The sequence below is a fragment of the Styela clava genome, chromosome 2, assembly GCF_964204865.1.
Source record: "Styela clava chromosome 2, kaStyClav1.hap1.2, whole genome shotgun sequence".
NCBI classification, from domain to species: domain Eukaryota; kingdom Metazoa; phylum Chordata; class Ascidiacea; order Stolidobranchia; family Styelidae; genus Styela; species Styela clava.
In genome coordinates this window covers 23,308,360-23,328,929 of record NC_135251.1, presented here as the reverse complement: position 1 = coordinate 23,328,929, position 20,570 = coordinate 23,308,360, and the positions used below count along the sequence as shown (strand labels likewise).

The 20,570-nt window shown below is 34.1% G+C and overlaps 1 protein-coding gene and 1 long non-coding RNA gene across 2 annotated transcripts; both read right to left on the bottom strand.

The window, feature by feature from the left end:
* Positions 1-304: 304 nt before the first annotated feature.
* Positions 305-1,533, bottom strand: LOC120335692 (formylglycine-generating enzyme-like). Its single transcript, XM_039403270.2, has one exon. It carries the CDS (start codon positions 1,439-1,441, stop codon positions 305-307), a length of 1,137 nt encoding a protein of 378 aa, XP_039259204.2. The 5' UTR covers positions 1,442-1,533.
* Positions 1,534-7,670: 6,137 nt separating this feature from the next.
* LOC144418455 (uncharacterized) lies at positions 7,671-9,950 on the bottom strand. Its single transcript, XR_013473473.1, has 2 exons — positions 9,633-9,950; positions 7,671-8,920 (listed from the first exon to the last, which is right to left on the bottom strand). It is a non-coding gene; the product is annotated as an uncharacterized LOC144418455 (long non-coding RNA).
* Between the last annotated feature and the right edge of the window lie 10,620 nt (positions 9,951-20,570).

Below are 20,570 nucleotides of genomic sequence, written 5' to 3'. Positions count from 1 at the left end.
TAGCATATTCCATTCCTCATTATAATGAATTGATTGAAAAACCATAATTTTTATCCGAATACAATAATGTGTTTAATTAAATGATTACACTCTCAACACAACCCAAGACATATTATCACCAAATTATGCTAGTAAACCAGCAAACAGCAGATCAAATAGGATTACTACGTTTACTTTCGTCTGATATTCTTATTTAAAATTGAATTAACAAACTCATAGATATTGCACATTGCACAATGTCATAGAAATCAATACCTTGGCACTAAATTATGAAAAAAAAATTTATTTGAATGTTCAAAAATATTTATAGTTCAGTATGCTTAGATATTTCCTCTGGCTGTAAATATTTAGGGAGTTTGTCAGCAGCACACCGAAATCCTAAATTTGAAGCTGAACTATCTGGTGTATTTTGGCTTCGTGCAGCACATCTATATCTATAACAATAATCTTTATGGCACAAGTACGAGCCTCCTTTCTTTACTTTATCAGTACCAGTTTTCGGGCCACTTGGATTTTCAACTGGGTTTGCACTATGATCAATTGTCCACCAGTCTTGCACCCATTCCCATACATTTCCAACCATATTATAAAGTTGATATTTATTTGGCTCATATGTTAAAACAGGTGCTGTGGATGAATATCCATCTTCTTCAGTATTTGTTTTAGGAAATTCGCCTTGCCAAATATTCATCCTGTGTTGGTCTTTAGGATTGGGTTTATTGCCCCAAGGAAAAAGTCTATCTTTCAGCCCCCCTCTTGCCGCCTTCTCCCATTCTGCCTCCGTTGGAAGCCTCTTTTCAGCCCATTTGCAATAAGCTGTCGCATCATTCCATGATACATGAACAACGGGATGATCCATTCGTTTCCTAATGTCACTATCCAAACCTTCAGGATAGCGCCACGATGCTTTATCCACAGGTAGCCACCAAGGAGCTTGGGCAACGGCTTGACTTATATCTTTTTTCGTTTTTTCACTGATGAAATTTTCAAGTACAAATGAATTCCCAAACTTTTCGGCTTCTGTGATAAGCCCAGTTTCATCAACAAATTGCTCAAATTGTTCATTGCTAACCTCAGTTTCATCAATATAATAGTCATCCAACGTGACTGTTCGTAATGGACCTTCTCCATCAGCAGGTGGTACGGGTGAATTGTCTGTACCCATTTTGAAGGGGCCTGCTGGAATTAATACCATTTTGGCAGAGAATTTTTCACCGACCTTAAGGTGTGTGATCTCAGGTTCACCTTCAGTTTCTATTACAACATCATCAACTTCTGCATCTTGATCATCCTTTTTCCTACTAAGCTTATCACAGCCACAACTCTTATCTTTATTTTTGTCCCCATTTGCATCGTTCATTTGGTTTCGTTCTGCATTTTCTTCACAAGAAATATCATAGGTGCATAAGATCAAGATGAACAAAACCAATTTTAATAACATAATAGATTGTTCACTTATAACAAATTGCTACAGTAATATTAGAATATAGTAAAATATTAAATACTACAGCAACAAATTCTGAAAATATATACGGGTATATGACACAATTAACTTATATTGAAAATGACATGCAGTGCGGCGAATTGCTAAGCGCGCACAAAAGATAGCAAAATTATGCTAAACATAACTAATACATTATCGAATTTTTTACATATTGTAGTTATAAATGTTATATTGTTTCTTATTATAAACTCAGAAATGATGTCTGGATGTGTACTGTACATGAATGAATACTTTGTTACATAGAATCTACCTCTATCTGTCTATTATTGTCATGTAACAATACTGCGATATGGATCGACACTACTTCCAGACTGCGGTAGGTTAGGTACTGCACTTGCTGTAATTTTTAAGTTCTGTGTTATTTAACTGATTAACAGAGTTTAGCTACTGTAACCAGACATGAGTGATTTTTTTTTTTTTTTTTTTTTTTTTAAAGGTCCACGTTGTGGATTCATAACAGTTTTGTTAAAATAAATAAATGATGAAAAAATAATAATCATAGAACATAGTTACATATAATAAACAAATATATTCGTAAACATCATTCAGTATTATCCAGCCATTCATATTATTCCATTGTTGATTTTTTAGTATTTCTGTATTTCGAAGCAAAATAAGGCCTGCAGGCCTTATTCAGTTTTTTATGAACCTTCCTGCTGTTCTGAACTCATATCTAGCATATTTCAGTATTTCAGTATCTTCTTTCTGCAGTTCTGTCTTTCAGTGTTTTGTGAAGCAAAATACCTATCATGAATATTCTTTTACAGTTTTAGGCTATCAGGGATCTGTATTGCACATAATCACACACACTTTGCATATTACAGTATTATTAGTTTGGAATTCAGGTATTGCAGTACAATTTCTGAACTTTAGCAGGTACAGTAATTTGGTCAGTCTACACTCAAGACACTTCTGCACTTTAATGAGGCATAGAAGTACCAGTAAGCATGAGGCAGCGAGGTAGCCTAGATCTGTAGATAGATAAACTGGGGTCTGGTATAGTTTAGTACCACATCCCCTTCTAGTGTAGTTGGCCTGGCTCAACAATTTTTGCATATGTCAATCCTAACCCCCAACTGACTACGTCACCGAAAATTAAACTGCTGGTACAGTAGTACCGTATTATTAGATGCTAAATTGGAACATATGCATTGTAAATGACATATGGTACCGTAACGTAGAAAACATGATTTGGTTAAACGAAACGCAGTAATACTTTAAATCTTACTAAATTCCAGCGAAGACTTTTGCAATTAGACTACTCTTCCAAAAACTACTACTCTTCTATTACATTTAATTTATGTACCTAAATTTTGTTATATTTTGTGTAAGTTGTCCACAGATCCCTTAAAAAGCATTGCCCGATTCTGAATCGTGTTTTTTGTATTCTTGTAGTAATACAGTAATATTTTTTTTGGTGGGCGGGCGCGTACCGGTACTTTTACGTTTTTTAACTTTATTTTAAGTTATGCTCGCCTTCCAGGTATCTCCGCATTTTGTTTGTTTGTCCAGTTTTTGTGTTGTTTTGTTTTTATGTCAGAGTACCGAAATAAATGATTGATTGACAAGCGGCGTGAGTGCCTTTCGCGGTTGCGCGAAAACTTTCAAGACCGCCTTTGTGAGTTTTTCAAAAACAAACTTTTGCGCGAATGGACCCCGACCCTTGACCCCTAAAAATTCCTTTTTATTTTTCACCCTTGAAAAATTGACGCTTTTTTTAGAGTAATTCAGATTTTAGAGGGTTGGCGCTCGCAAAATGGCTTAGATGTTCACAATTATCTTTTTTATTAAAAACCTCAATCTACGTGCGCTTACAGGCACTGATAGCTAATATTAGGCTGGCATTATTTATTTACTGTCTAAAGTAGTAGTATATATTTACGGTCTAAGACAGTGTTTCCCAACCCGGGTCCGCGGTCTCAAATGAATCCGCGAAGCATTTGAAAGAGTCCGCAACGAGCCAGAAATTCACTGCGGGCCGCAAACGTTTTTTCGAAACTTAATAAGCCAAGTTACGATTTACGTTCGAATTTACATATAACATAAAAAGCAAGTTTATCCACATAACATTAATCGAGTCAATAATTACTGGTTACTGAGTAGGGCTGCGCATATATTCAACTATTAGAATAGCAATTTACTATTCAAAATTTGGTAACAGGTGCCGCGTCGCTAATTAATCAATCTTGCGGATTTCCGACAAAAACACGAGTCTGCACACGCTTCGATAGATACATAAGTGGTGTTTCTGGCGAGTTCGAACATCGAAGAATGAATTTTTTTTCTGGTAGATGTCAATGGTGGAAATCCAAATTTTTTCTTAATTGAAAAGCGGCAATACAAAAAACTAAAATATAAAACGGAGGACATCTTAAGTTTTGTTTTTATGATGGTCCGCGACCGATTAAAAACGCCTCTTTAGACATTGCAAACCGCAAAATTTCGGGTGCTACTGTAGTATACGTACCAGGGCATTTTCCTTTAGGTTTTCTTTGCTTTACTGCCTCCACATTGGTACGTACAGTACTGGAGCACCGTAAGTGTTGTACGAACAGCTCAAATTTGTCGAGTTCACAAAAATACGAATTAAAACAAAATTTAATCGGGCACTTTACTACGTATTTTTGTGTCTACGAATTGTCATGATATGTTCTGAGTAGTATTGCTTTTATTTCGTCAACACAACCGCAGATTAGAATGATCACAATCAAATTAATAATGAAACAAGGCGATGAATATATATGTATTTACTAATATACTTTCTGAAAATTTATAGCAGATAGTAGGATTTTTCTAACGGCGTTTACAAATTTGCAAAATCGCAAAAAATATATATAAAAACTAAATATAATTAGGCAATATTTCATTAAAGCGTAAATATATACTATTAAATTACACGTTGCAGTCAGAATGAACAAACTATAATCATGAAATATAATCGGAAGGGGGCGGGCGAGACTGAAATTATCTAAGTTTTAATCCCGGTTAAGATTCAGATATTTTATTTTGTCCTGCATGAAACATTGTAAACAAATAACATTAATATATAATAGAGATAATATAATTAAATCGAAAATGTTTCGCAAGTGACGAGGTGTCGCGAAAGACTATTGTATTGAGTCATCGGCCTCCATAAATAACTTCCTCAAAAAGTACTAAAACGAGACTAAAAATTACAGGAAAAAAGAATATCACATGATGATGTAAATCATGGAAATTATTAAGAAACAGTAATACAAATTGCAAAAAGATTAAGAAGAGCTTTAGACTAATTATAATTTTCGCAGTCTAGGTATACTTTATGTTTGACAGATGTCAATCCATTTTCGAGAATAAGGCAATTTATACAAGTGAATAAAACAAAAATATATCACATTTCTGAAGTTATATATCTAGCTAGAGCAGCGGTTCCCAAACTATGGGTCGCGACCCACTGGTGAGTCGCAAAAGGAATCTTAGGGGGTCGTGAAAAGATGTAGAAAGCTTTGGATAATTATACTGGTTATTAGAATCGGTGGCGACTGGAATACGTAAATCTTCAAAATAACAAAAAAAAATTAAATTTAATTTAAATTCTAATCTGTAAAAGTTTCCTTTTACGATCTTTTCAAAGGAACAAAAGTTTGCTACACAAAAATGACCATGTGGCTTTTTTACGCATAGCAGTTTTGTGCACTGTACAGCACTTCTTACCGTGTTTCCCCGAAATTTAGACAGGATTTAAATTTATTTTCTTTTGAAGAATATCACTATGGTTGTTTTTGAAAGAGGTCTTTTGTGTTCAATTATCAAAAATAAAATCACATTGTAGAAAATCACAAGATTTTTTACTAAACATTATATAAAAACCGACATCCATCCATATCACACGATCTCGAATAGTGGTGTGATCTTCACCTTACCTCAGGCCAATGAACCTTTCCTCTCCCACACATTTTAAATTTATTTCAAGGGTAGGGTTTAATTAAAATTATTTTGAAAATTCAAGTTATTATCTTATTTTCAGGCCAGGTGCTATTTTCGAAGAAACACGGTAGTTTTGCAATGATTAGCCATTGCTGTGTTCTGTGTTATGTCATAAAAAACAAACAAAATTAAATTAAAGTTAAGTGGGTCGCCATAAGCTGTGATAATAAATAGTACGGTAGGTCCAGTGGCGGCGCGTGGTCATTTTGACAACCGGGGCAAGCTACTGCGGGACCAAGTCACCCCCATCTACGGGGACAGGATGAGCGCTGTAAGTTCTCCCATCACTTTATGAGTATAAAAACCATTCCATCGGTAACAACCAATCGGCAAAAGCGACAATTTTTAACGATAAGAAAGTGTCTTTAAAACCGGTCCAAGTCAAGGGATTATTAAATATAGACATAGTTTATTTTGAAACCTCTTTCAAAAGGAAAGGCAATATTTACCCAGATAAATACAATGACATATTAACATAAACTTCGGGAAAGCAGACAAAACCTAAAATAAGGTTTAAAACGTTATTATGAAGAAAGGAAAGTTAATGCAAAGATAAGGACATGTGTCGCTCACTCATAGATATATAGAGGACTTGCACGGGTCACGTGACATTGTTACTGGACGGCAACAAAAACGTCCATTTGGCTCCTGTCAGTTGCAAGTCGGATTATACGTTTGCGTTTTGTTTGGTTGTTGAAAATGGTTATTTCGTTGTTCTGTTGGCTGTACGTATAGTATAGACATGGACGAAATGGATCTTCAGTTATATTCCACTGATTTCAAAAGATCCTGAACGTCGCGCAATGTGGATATCATCTATTGCCTATTGGCAGAACTGCTTGGTGTCAAGTCCAGAAGCCATCTTACTTGTGTTTCACTGTTTGCGGACAGCACTTCGTTGATGGTGAGTGATAAAGTGGTGATAGTGTGCCGTTATCAATTTCTTTAAATATTCACAAGCTCCCTCATTTCTATGGAAAGCAGATGACAAACTTCTGTTATCAGTAGGCCTAGGTGTGGGCCTACTTGCAGTTGCAGTCTTGACTTGTGTAAGACAGTAAGGAATTAATAATCAATAATCTAATAATCAACTACTGTTATTAGTAGGCCTAGGCCTAGTTGCAGACTTGACTTGTGTAAGACAGTAAAGAATTAATCTAATAATCAACTACTGTTATTAGTAGGCCTAGGCGTGGGCCTACTTGCAGTTGCAGACTTGACTTGTGTAAGACAGTAAGGAATTAATAATCAATTGCTGTAAGGTATTGTTTCCTGATTAGCAGGTAATCTATTGCTAAGTGTGAAAGGTTGAATAGATAACTAAAGTTTAACACCACTGGTCATACAAAAAATAACCAGAATTCAATTTAATTCGCCATCTAGGAAAACGCTTGCCACCGCATCTCTGATCACCCTGGTAGTTTCACAGGTTTCAATCCCATGCGGGGATAGTTATGTGCTAGAGGATTGCAGCTCCACTCCCACCGAGGGTGGTTCACATGGCCGCTGATCGGTTACGACCATTCACCACCATCCAAGTCCATGCTTCTGAAAACAAATAACTGGCTCCCCCCCCAGATAAATCCAATCCTAATGGTGCTTGTACAACTGATTCAAAATGTCTTTTTATTGTCATTGGTAAAAAAGGTATGCTACCCGGAATCAAATTCATTTACGACTAGTGGCTGTGGTGGGATATGGACATAAATTTTACCCGGGCTGGGCATTTCCATTCGAATCGAATAGTAAATTATTCGAATCGGTTCAGACTGGAATTTCGAATCGCCGCCATCTTGTTTTTATCTTTCCGCTAATGGTCGAGGTGAATTCCCCAATTTTTTTTCATTGAAGTCATATTTTTTCAACGAAATTCTAACATATGACTATTTTCTGTAGTGAGTTATTGATAAAACGTGTTTGTTATTCTGTGTGAACGCTCAGTAATCTATCTGAGTGATTTATTCTATGTCTTCAGTAATTCATTTGTTGAGAGGACCAATTACTATGATAAAGTCGCTTACAATTTTATATTTTCGAGTATTCGAGATTCGATTCGAAAAAATTATTCGACTCGATTCTGAAATCACAAGGTATTCGAAAATGCCCAGCCCTAAATTTCACACTCTTTGATCGTTAGATTTTATGAAAACTCTTATCTGTATCCATTATCTTACAGATATGGGTGCGACCATGGAATAGATGGATGGCAAAGTATAAGTTGCAACAAGACCACAGTGGCACAAGACCTCAGCTTGCGTGACTTGATAATACATCCTCAGTATCCATTTATTGATGCTTATCGTAATGACAAAGTAACTTGTCATTACTGTGGATTGGTGGAGACGACCCTATCAAGAAAAAAAAATTGTTTCGGTGGGTTTGGTCGTGAAGGTTTCAGTCTAACGTTGGACACCGATACTACAACCAGATACAGTTGCCAATGAAACTTAAGCGAGGCGTAATATTGCGACTTTGTGATCTGAAAGGAAATTCTGATGGGTAGCCAGCTAGCCGCAACCTTTTGTTTAAAGAATATTATGAGATACGACTTAAGAATCTAAACTTTTATTTGAGAGGGGTGTAACCCAAGCTAATTTGCAAATAGTATTCATGGTACCAAATGTATCACACACTTTACAGTAATTATAAATTATATTTGAAAAATAAAGCACATCAAAAATGTATTTTTAAAAAACAATTGGTTTTATCTGCAGATACTAGGTTGATATTGAGATTGACCATTTCAATGCTAAATTTTCTTTAGTCAAAAGGCACACTTGATTCGCAAAAATTTGTGAATGCGCACAGTACACCAATTTGTCTAATGTTTTGATTCCATAGGCAGGATGTTGTGGATCGGTGCTGCTCAGGATGGGATATTTTTGCCTCTAAATGCATATTACGTGTATTATGTGTTTCACATGAATCCATCGTGCTCAGATTCGACTGTTTTCAAGGTCTGAAGGCTCCAACAGCCTTATTTTATGGGTACACAAGAGAATTTTCAGTGTGGCATGCATGGGTCAGTTGGAGTCACTAACCTCAAGATATCTATAAGCAAGGATAAGATAACCTGGAAGTAACATTCCATAATTTAGAGTAAAAAATGTATCTGCCTCCACAGCCCTTTCAAATGAAAGATATTATGCCTCGGGGGTAATTTCTATCAAATATTTTACAGTATTATGGTTCTAGTGAAAAGGGGTGTAGGCGGCTTTTTTTTAAAGTGTGGTAGGTCTAGTCGGAAGACACATTAAATGTTTATGCTAACAACTGCGAATTAATATTGCAACGCATACAAGTTAACAGAATTTGTTGAAATGGTCCTGCCTTTTTCCTTTCTTCAAAATCCTCCTTTTTCTAACTATTCTCTTCTTCTCTGGGGATGGCGAAAATTCAAATATCGATGGGACATGTAAGCAGCTGATAATGGGTTATCTTCCCTTTTTCCTGAAAATAAATTAAACACTAAGCATCATTTGACAGTGCCAAGTTTGTGTATCAGATCAGTAATAAATTACCTGCTAACTACCAAAATAATCAGACAACACCTTCTGACCATTAATGAAGATTTCTTTCAATTTAAAACGCAACTATGCCTAACAATGTGGGTAGTTTTTAGGATAGAATTTATCTGTGGTTGGGGACAGATTGCAAGGTGCAACATCGTACGATTACCATTCTATGTCGGGATTAGTTAGCCAGTTATTTGTTTTAGAAGCATGGACTTGATGATGGGGGATGTCGTAATCGACCAGCGGTCGTGTGAACCACCCTTAGTGGGAGGAGAGCTGCAATCTCCTCGTCCCCTCGCACATACCTATCCCCGCATGGGATTGGAACCTGTGAAACTCCCATGGGGATCAGAGATGCGGTGGCGAGCGTATTCTCAGATAGAGAATTCAATTAAATTCTGGTTATTTTTTGCATTAGCACTGGCATTAAACTTTAGTTATCTATTCAAATTTTTACACTTACTAATAGATTACCTGCTAACTAGGGAAACAATACCTTATGGCAATTATTGATTAATACCTTACACGAGTCAAGTCTGCAAGTAGGCCTAAGCCTACCAATAACAGTAGTTTGTCATCTGCTTTTCATTGAAATGAGGGAGCTTATGAATATTTAAAAAAATTGATAACGGCACATCATGACTCACCATCAACGAAGTGCTGTCCGCAAACAGTGAAACACGAGTAAGATGGCTTCTGGACTTGACACCAAGCAGTCCTTCGAATAGATGATATCCACATTGCGCGACGTTCCGGATCTTTTGAAAACAGTGGAATATAGCTGAAGATCCATTTCGTTGTCTATACTATACGTACAGCCAGCGGAACAATACGAAATAACCATTTTCAACAGCCAAACAAAACGGAAACGTATAATCCGACTTGCAACTGACAGGAGCCAAATGGACGTTTTTGTTTTATTGCCGTCCAGTAACAAGGTCACGTGACCCGTGCAAGTCCTCTATATACCATCAAATCCATGAGCCTGAAACGACTGGTTAACCATACCGACATTGACCAGACGGTTACCCAAATAATTCGTATCTTTGAATACCTGAGTTCTATTTTATTTCGTTTCGATCATTTTTATTTTTTCAAATTCAATATGTGGTTAATTCGGTTAGTTAAAAGAACGGTATACCGGTATCATAGTTTTGTTTTTATAATTAAAATGGTATAAACATGTAAATATTGTATATAGTAAACAAACATTAGAGGTATTGATATATTGAGCCAGAACCTGTTATTTGTAAGCTCATTCAATTGAATTGGGTGGCACTCCAAAGGTCGTATCGTTGCCACCCAGTCATGTACCGAAAACCGATCTGTTTATTCAATGAGCATATATACAGTACTCATAATTATATATGCTCATTGGTTTATTTGATATTGATATATGTATGCCTATATTGTTTTCTTGGTTTGACAAAATGAAATAAACTTTTTCTCTGATTTTGTGATTTGCTGCCATTTTATCATGCATTTCGCTATTGACAGAACTGGTTGTACAAATGAATTTCGAAAAAGGGCATTTGCAAGAACTTGTCGTTTGATGAATCTAATCGCATGATCTTATTTTTATGGCGGCATGCAACATTGTTTTGAAAAGCATCTATATATTGCTGTTCCAAAACTCTACCACATGTCCCGGCGCGGATCTGTTTACAAACACTGGACAGCTGGTTTGCAGCAGTGCAGCACATGTGGCATTCGTTTGTTTTGCAAAATTGTGGTGTGTAGAGTCGACTTCCAACGTTTTATTGGAAAATGACCACTTAGGTTAATTCTATACTTGGAGATATTAGAAAAATTGTATTATACAAATAAAAAAGAAGCTATTGTGCTGCGATGCGTCAACGAATCCATTGTATATTCAATTGTTATTTTATTATACGATTCTTACTCATTAAATTACAAACTCCATCCACTTCATACCGTCGTATACAAATTGCTCAATGCGCATGATCATCACACCACTGTGAAGCTAGCAGCACTTTCAGCCAGAATATTTTTACACATTGAATATAGGTTCCACGCGCATATAGTGTTCACTTACAAGGTAAATATGAAAATTGAAAATGCTGATCAAAATATAATATTGGCACGAAAATAGATGAAAAATTCTTAAACTGAATGAATACATTAAATTTAACAAGAAATTAGTGTTTAAAAAAAGACTAACTAAGCGAAAAATGAATTTTCAGGTATTCCGCAAATACAAAGTTTCGGAAAATTATCCTCTTCGGAACCTCGATTCCTCGAAAACCGCCAATAAAGGCAGCACCACGACACATTCGGAGAAAAGCAGATACCCTATAAATTCGATTTTTCTATAGCAGAACAGTAGCAGTACGTTTTGGCTTGACCATATATATTACCAAACATAAAGTGTAATCTAAATTTTAATAACGGCATGGACGTAACAAATTCAAATTGATTTTGTATTTCAAATAAATTTGCTAGATAATGGATAAAATATCATTTTCTTTTTGTCACACATTAATACTGTACATCTTTTAAACTTGGAATACGTTGCGGGAAGTATAAAACAGCAAAAAATCATTTGCGACTCCTAGTGAATTCTGTCCTGGATTACAAAAAATTATCGTTTTTAAAATGGCGATTTTTCGAAAACCGCCAATAAAGGCAGCACTACGACATATTCGGATAAAAGCACATAGAATATAGATTCAATTTTATTATGCCAGAACAGTAGCAGCACGTTTTGACTTGGCCATATATAATACCAAACATAGCGTATATTCCTCGATTTTTAAAACAAAGGTACGTAACATATTAAAAAAGGGTTTGTATTTCAACTAAAGTTGCAGGATAATTGATCAAATATATTTTTCTCTTTGTCGCACATCAATACTGTACGTCTATTAAAGTTAGAATAAGTTTCAGAAAGTATAAAATAATAATAAAAAAAATTTTGCGCACCTCCTTGAATTAGTTTGAGAATTTCAAAAATTATCGTTTTTGGATTGGTGATTTCTCAAAAACCGCCAATAAAGGCAGCATCACGACACATTCAGAGAAAAGCACATACCTTATAGATTCAATTTTATTATGTCAGAACGGTAGCAGAACGTTTTGACTTTGCCATATATAATACCAAACATAGCGTATACTCTTCAATTTTATTAACAATGTGGACGAAGCAAATTTAAAAAGGAATTGTATGTCAACTAAATTTGCTGAACAATTGATAAAATATATATTTTTCTCTTTGTCACACATTAATACTGTACGTCTAATAAACTTAGAATGAGTTGCAGAAGAAAAGTATAAAATACCAAAAAAACATTTTACGCCCTCTCGTGGATTCTTTTCAAAATTTCGAAAAATTATCGATTTTGGAAGGGGAATTTCTCGAAAACCGCCAATAAAGGCAGCACTACGACACATTCGGAAAAAAGTATATACCCTATAGATTTGATTTCACTATAACAAAACAGTGGCAGCATGTTTTGACTTGGCTATATATAATACCAAAATAGCGTGTATTCTCAGTTTTATAAACATTGTCGACGTAACAAATTTAAGATGGATTTGTATTTCAACTGAAGCTGCTGGAAAATTGATCAAATATATTTTTCTCTTTGTCACAAATGAATACTGTACGTTTATTAAACTAAGAATTAATTGGGAAAGTTTAAAATATAAAAAAAAAAACATTTTACGCTCTCTATAATGGGTTCTTTTCTGAATTCCGAAAAATAATCGTTTTTGAAAGGGCGATTTCTCGAAAACCGCCAATAAAGGCAGCACTACGACACATTCGGAAAAAAGCAAATACCTTTTAGATTCGACTTCACTATACCATAACAGTAGCAGCACGTTTTGACTTGGCCATTTATAATACCAAACATAGCGTATATCTCAATTATTTGAATAGCGTAGATGTTCACATATTTTAAAAAGGTTTGGTATTTCAAATAAACTCACCTAATATCGTAATATTCCGTTTTCTTACTTTTTCAAACACCGATACTGTGTGTTATTAAACTTGGAATAAGATGCAAATTGTATGAAAAAGTGAAAAATGTCTTACAACCTTCATATAATTTTTTTCAATTTCCCAAGCATGCCGTTTTTGGAGTGACGATTTCTCGGACAATGGCCAATAAAGGCAGCAATACGACACTTTTGGAGAATAGCAGATACGTTAAAGATTCGATTTCACCAAACCAGAACAGTAGCAGCACGTTTTGATCTGGCCATATTTAATACTAAACATAGCATATCATTTTCAATTTTATCAACTATGTATATGTAACATATTTAAAAACGGTTAAGTATTTCAACTAAATTTCATCAAACACTTTTCTCTCTTGGTCATACATCAAAACTGTACGTTCATTAAACTTGGAATTAGTGTGCAAATCTTAAGATGCCAAAATATGATTTGACGTCCTCTAGTGGATCTTTTTCGGAATTTCGAAAAATTATCGTTTTTGAAAGGGCGATTTCTCAAAAACAGCCAATAAAGGCAGCACTACGACACATTCGGAGTAAAGCAGATAACTTATAGATTTTATTTCATTATGTCAGAACAGTAGCAGCACGTTTTGACTTGGCCATATATAATACCAAACATAGCGTGTATTCAAACTTTTATAAACAATGCAGACGTAACATATTTAAAAACGGTTTGGTATTTCAAATAAATTTCCTTGATAATTTATCAAACTTCTTTTTCTTTTGGACATACATATATACTATACGTTCATTAAACTTGGAATAAGTTGCGGAAAGTATAAAATACCAAAAAGCATTTTACGTCCTCTCGTGGATTATTTTCAAAATTTCAAAAAATTACCGTTATTGAAATAGCGATTTCTCGAAAACCGCCAATAAAGGCAGCATTACGACACATTTGGAGAGAAGCAGATACCTTATAGATTCGATTTTAATAAGTCAGAACAGTAGCAGCACGTTTTAACTTGGCATTACATGATACCAAACATAGCATATAATTTTCAATTTTATTAACTATGTAGATGTGACATATTTAAAAACGGTTTGGTATTTCAACTTAATTTACTGGATAATTCATCAAACACTTTTCTCTCTTGGTCATACATCAAACCTGTATGTTCATTAAACTTGGAATAAGACGGCGAATCCTAAAATAACAAAAAATGATTTGACGCCCTCTCGTGGATTTTTTTCGAAGTTTTTAAAAAAATATCGTTTTTGAAAGGCCGATTTCTCAAAAACCGCCAATAAAGGCAGCACTACGACACATTCGGAGTAAAGCAGATACCTTATAAATTTGATTTCATTATGTCAGAACTGTATCAGCACGTTTTGATCTGGCCATATATAATACCAAACATAGCGTGAATTCAAACTTTTATAAACAATGCAGACGTAACATATTTAAAAACGGTTAGGTTTTCAACTTAATTTACTGGATAATTCATCAAACACTTTTTTCTCTTGGTCATACATCAAAACTGTATGTTCATTAAACTTGGAATTATTGTGCAAATCCTAAAATGCCAAAAAATGATTTGACGCCCTCTTGTGGATTATTTTCGGAATTTTAAAAAAAATTATCGTTTTTGAAAGGGTGATTTCTCAAAAACCGCCGATAAAGGCATCACTACGACACATTCGGAGTAGAGCAGATACCTTATAGATATGATTTCATTATGTCAGAACAGTAGCAGCACGTTTTGACTTGGTCATATATAATACCAAACATAGCGTGTATTTAAACTTTTATAAACAATGCAGACGTAAGATATTTAAAAACGGTTTGGTATTTTAACTAAATTTTCTAGATAATTTATCGTACATCTTTTTCTCTTGAACATACATATATACTATTCGTTCATTAAACTTGGAATAAGTTGCGGAAAGTATAAAATACCAAAAAGCATTTTACGTCCTCTTGTGGATTATTTTCAAAATTTCAAAAAATTATCGTTATTGAAATAGCGATTTCTCGAAAACCGCCAATAAAGGCAGCATTACGACACATTTGGAGAAAAGCAGATACTTTATAGATTCGATTTTAATATGTCAGAACAGTAGCAGCACGTTTTGACTTGGCCATATATAATTCCAAACATAGCGTATATTTTCAATTTTATTAAAAAATGTAGATGTGACATATTTAAAAACGGTTTGGTATTTCAACTAAATTTACTGGAAAATTCATCAAATATTTTCTTCTCTTGGGTATACAACAAAACTGTACGTTCATTAAACTTGGAATTAGTGTGCAAATCTTAAAATGCCAAAAAATGATTTGACGCCCTCTTGTGGATCCTTTTCGGAATTTCAAAAAATTATCGTTTTTGAAAGGGCGATTTCTCAAAAACCGCCAATAAAGGAAGCACTACGACACATTCGGAGTAAAGCAGATACCTTATAGATTTGATTTCATTATGTCAGAACAGTAGCAGCACGTTTTGACTTGGCCATATATAATACCAAACATAGCGTGTATTCAAACTTTTATAAACAATGCAGACGTAACATTTTTCAAAACGTTTGGTATTTCAACTAAATTTCCTAGATAATTTATCAAACATCTTTTTCTCTTGGACATACATATATACTGTACGTCCATTGAACTTGGAATGAGTTGCGGAAAGTATGAAATAACGGAAAATCATGTTTCGTCTTCTTGTTGAATATTTTCAAATTTTTGAAAAATTATCGTTTTTGAAATAGCGATTTCTCAAAAACCGCCAATAAAGGCAGCACTACGACACATTCGGAGAAAAGCAGATACCTTATAGATTCGATTTTATTATGTCAGAACAGTGGCAGCACGTTTTGAGTTGGCCATATATAATACCAAACATAGCGTATAATTTTCAATTTTATCAACTATGTAGATGTAACATATTTAAAAACGGTTAGGTATTTCAACTTAATTTACTGGATAATTCATCAAAAACTTTTCTCTCTTGGTCATACATCAAAACTGTATGTTCATTAAACTTGGAATAAGACGGCGAATCCTAAAATAACAAAAAATGATTTGACGCCCTCCTGTGGATTTTTTTCGAAGTTTTTAAAAAAATATCTTTTTGAAAGGACGATTTCTCAAAAACCGCCAATAAAGGCAGCACTACGACACATTCGGAGTAAAGCAGATACCTTATAGATTTGATTTCATTATGTCCGAACAGTAGCAGCACGTTTTGACTTGGCCATATATAATACCAAACATAGCGTGTATTCAAACTTCAAACAGTGACGATTCATTTCTCAAAAGCAATACGTTTGTTCATACTTTACGTGCGCGCATTGAAATATGGGTCGCGTGGTGATTCTCAAAATGCGCGCTGATATTCCACTGTGAATGCTTAATTTAATATCTTATGTTCGGTATTAGGTATGGCCATGTCGTGCTGCTATTCCACCACAGTGTATGATCAAACATATAGGTGTTCTTCTTCTGTAGTGCGTGTGTGGTATGTAGTGCTACCTTTATTTTCGTGTTTTCGAGAAATCACCCCTTTGATAGCAATGATTTTCAATAATTGGTAATTTTGAAAATATTATACGAGACGGCATAAAAACCTTTTTTGATACTACGTTTAATGCAACTCATAACAAATGTGATAAATGTGCAATTACACGATATTTTAAAAAAAAGTTGCTGAGTCATTCCATTTACGACATACTCTTTAATGGGTATAGGTAATGAGGAATATGCTACGTTTGCTCAAAGGTTAAAAAAATAAATTGTCTATTTGGTATTATACATATATACGGTCATAACAAAAGTTGCTGTTCTTGTTCTTTCGTAACTTGAATCTAAAGTGTTATTCTTTTTTCGAATGTTTGGTATTGATGCCTTTATTGGCTGTTTAAAGGAGTCCACTATAATTTTTCTTATCCACGAGAGGGCATGAAATTGTCTGGTATGAAATAGATATTCACCCGACTCTTGATCTTGAAATTATCTCTCTACTTAGCTATTGTAACATTTTGGAGGCCCTTTTCCGAATTGTTTTTGAGATATGCCGCTTATAAACTAATTTAGGAGCTCTAAGTCATTATTTTCATTAAAATATAAAACCACGAATCGGTTACAAGTAATGATGGATCATTTTAGCCTATCCCTAGTCAATCGCTGTCTTTCCAGAACGCACTTTTTTTATTGCAATCAAACTTAAGCTCATCGGAAGACATGATAACGATTAAAACACTTCATCCAAACCTATTTTTTTGAAACACGGTGGGAAACTTACAAATAACTTGCGAAATTGCGAAAGAAGGCAATGTTCACAATCATGCTTGAATGTCTATCTAAGAGGACAAGGTGTATCAGCGAATGTAAAAATAAATGTAAAAAAGAAGGGAAATTTACGATATGATTGGTATTACGTATGGCGGAGTCAATCGTGCAGCTACTGTTCTAGTACGGTGAAATGAAATTCAAAATGTATTTGTTTTTTCCGAATGTGTCGTAGTGCTGCCTTTATTGGCGGTTTTCGAGAAATCGCCCTTTCAAAAACGATATTTTTTTAAATTATGAAAAGAATCCACAAGGATGCGTAAAATAATTTTTTGTTGTTTTATACTTTCCGCAACTTATTCCAAGTTCAATTAAAGTACAGTATTGATTTAGGACCAGGAGAAAAATATATTCGATTATTTATCGAGTAAATTTAGTTGAAATACCAAACCGTTTTTAAATATGTTACGTCTGCATTGTTTATAAAATTGAAAATTATACACTATGTTTGGTATTATATATGGCCAAATCAAAACGAGCTGCTACTGTTCTGACATAATATAATTAAATCTATAAGGTATATGCTTTTCTCAGAATGTGTCGTAATGCTGCCTTTATTGGCGGTTTTCAAGAATTCGTCACTCCAAAAACGGTATGTTTAGGAAATTGAAAAAAAAATATAATAGGGCGTAAGACATTTTATGTGGTTTTTTACAATTCACAACTTATTCCAAGTTTAATTAACGTACAGTATTGATGTATGACCAAGAGAAAAAAGTGTTTGATGAATTACCAGTAAATTTAGTTGAAATACCTAACCGTTTTTAAATATGTTACATCTACATAGTTGATAAAATTAAAAATTATACGCTATGTTTGGTATTATATATGGCCAACTCAAAACGTGCTGCTACTGTTCAGACTTATTAAAATCAAATCTATAAGGTATCTGCTACTCTCCAAATGTGTCGTAGTGCTGCCTTTATTGGCGGTTTTCGAGAAATCGCTATTTCAATTACGATAATTTTTCGAAATTTTGAAAATAATCCACAAGAGGACGTAAAATGCTTTTTGGTATTTTATACTTTCCGCAACTTATTCCAAGTTTAATGAACGTATAGTATATATGTATGTCCAAGAGAAAAAGATGTTTGATAAATTATCTAGGAAATTTATTTGAAATACCAAACCGTTTTTAAATATGTTACGTCTGCATTGTTTATAAAAGTTTGAATACACGCTATGTTTGGTATTATATATGGCCAAGTCAAAACGTGCTGCTACAGTTCTGACATAATGAAATCAAATCTATAAGGTATCTGCTTTACTCCGAATGTGTCGTAGTGCTGCCTTTATTGGCGGTTTTTGAAAAATCGCCCTTTCAAAAACGATATTTTTTTAAAAACTTCGAAAAAAATCCACAAGAGGGCGTCAAATCATTTTTTGTTATTTTACGATTCGCCGTCTTATTCCAAGTTTAATGAACATACAGTTTTGATGTATGACCAAGAGAGGAAAGTGTTTGATGAATTATCCAGTAAATTAAGTTGAAATACCTAACCGTTTTTAAATATGTTACATCTACGTAGTTGATAAAATTGAAAATTATACGCTATGTTTGGTATTATATATGGCCAAGTCAAAACGTGCTGCTACTGTTCTGACATAATAAAATCGAATCTATAAGGTATCTGCTTTTCTCCGAATGTGTCGTAGTGCTGCCTTTATTGGCGGTTTTTGAGAAATCGCTATTTCAAAAACGATAATTTTTCGAAAATTTGAAAATAATCAACAAGAAGGCGAAACATGATTTTCCGTTATTTCATACTTTCCGCAACTCATTCCAAGTTCAATGGACGTACAGTATATATGTATGTCCAAGAGAAAAAGATGTTTGATAAATTATCTAGGAAATTTAGTTGAAATACCAAACCGTTTTTAAATATGTTACGTCTGCATTGTTTATAAAAGTTTGAATACACGCTATGTTTGGTATTATATATGGTCAAGTCAAAACGTGCTGCTACTGTTCTGACATAATAAAATCGAATCTATAAGGTATCTGCTTTTCTCCGAATGTGTCGTAGTGCTGCCTTTATTGGCGGTTTTTGAGAAATCGCTATTTCAAAAACGATAATTTTTCGAAAATTTGAAAATAATCAACAAGAAGGCGAAACATGATTTTCCGTTATTTCATACTTTCCGCAACTCATTCCAAGTTCAATGGACGTACAGTATATATGTATGTCCAAGAGAAAAAGATGTTTGATAAATTATCTAGGAAATTTAGTTGAAATACCAAACCGTTTTTAAATATGTTACGTCTGCATTGTTTATAAAAGTTTGAATACACGCTATGTTTGGTATTATATATGGCCAAGTGAAAACGTGCTGCTACTGTTCTGACATAATAAAATCGAATCTATAAGGTATCTGCTTTTCTCCGAATGTGTCGTAGTGCTGCCTTTATTGGCGGTTTTTGAGAAATCGCTATTTCAAAAACGATAATTTTTCGAAAATTTGAAAATAATCAACAAGAAGGCGAAACATGATTTTCCGTTATTTCATACTTTCCGCAACTCATTCCAAGTTCAATGGACGTACAGTATATATGTATGTCCAAGAGAAAAAGATGTTTGATAAATTATCTAGGAAATTAAGTTGAAATACCTAACCGTTTTTAAATATGTTACATCTACGTAGTTGATAAAATTGATAATTATACGCTATGTTTGGTATTATATATGGCCAAGTCAAAACGTGCTGCTACTGTTCTGACATAATAAAATCGAATCTATAAGGTATCTGCTTTTCTCCGAATGTGTCGTAGTGCTGCCTTTATTGGCGGTTTTTGAGAAATCGCTATTTCAAAAACGATAATTTTTCGAAAATTTGAAAATAATCAACAAGAAGGCGAAACATGATTTTCCGTTATTTCATACTTTCCGCAACTCATTCCAAGTTCAATGGACGTACAGTATATATGTATGTCCAAGAGAAAAAGATGTTTGATAAATTATCTAGGAAATTTAGTTGAAATACCAAACCGTTTTTAAATATGTTACGTCTGCATTGTTTATAAAAGTTTGAATACACGCTATGTTTGGTATTATATATGGCCAAGTCAAAACGTGCCGCTACTGTTCTGACATAATGAAATCAAATCTATAAGGTATCTGCTTTACTCCGAATGTGTCGTAGTGCTGCCTTTATTGGCGGTTTTTGAGAAATCGTCCTTTCAAAAACGATATTTTTTCAAAAACTTCGAAAAAAATCCACAAGAGGGCGTCAAATCATTTTTTGTTATTTTAGGATTCGCCGTCTTATTCCAAGTTTAATGAACATACAGTTTTGATGTATGACCAAGAGAGAA

Excerpts from the sequence above, each read along its gene's own strand:
- LOC120335692 (XM_039403270.2), bottom strand. The coding sequence starts at position 1,441 with ATGTTATTAAAATTGGTTTTGTTCATCTTGATCTTATGCACCTATGAT.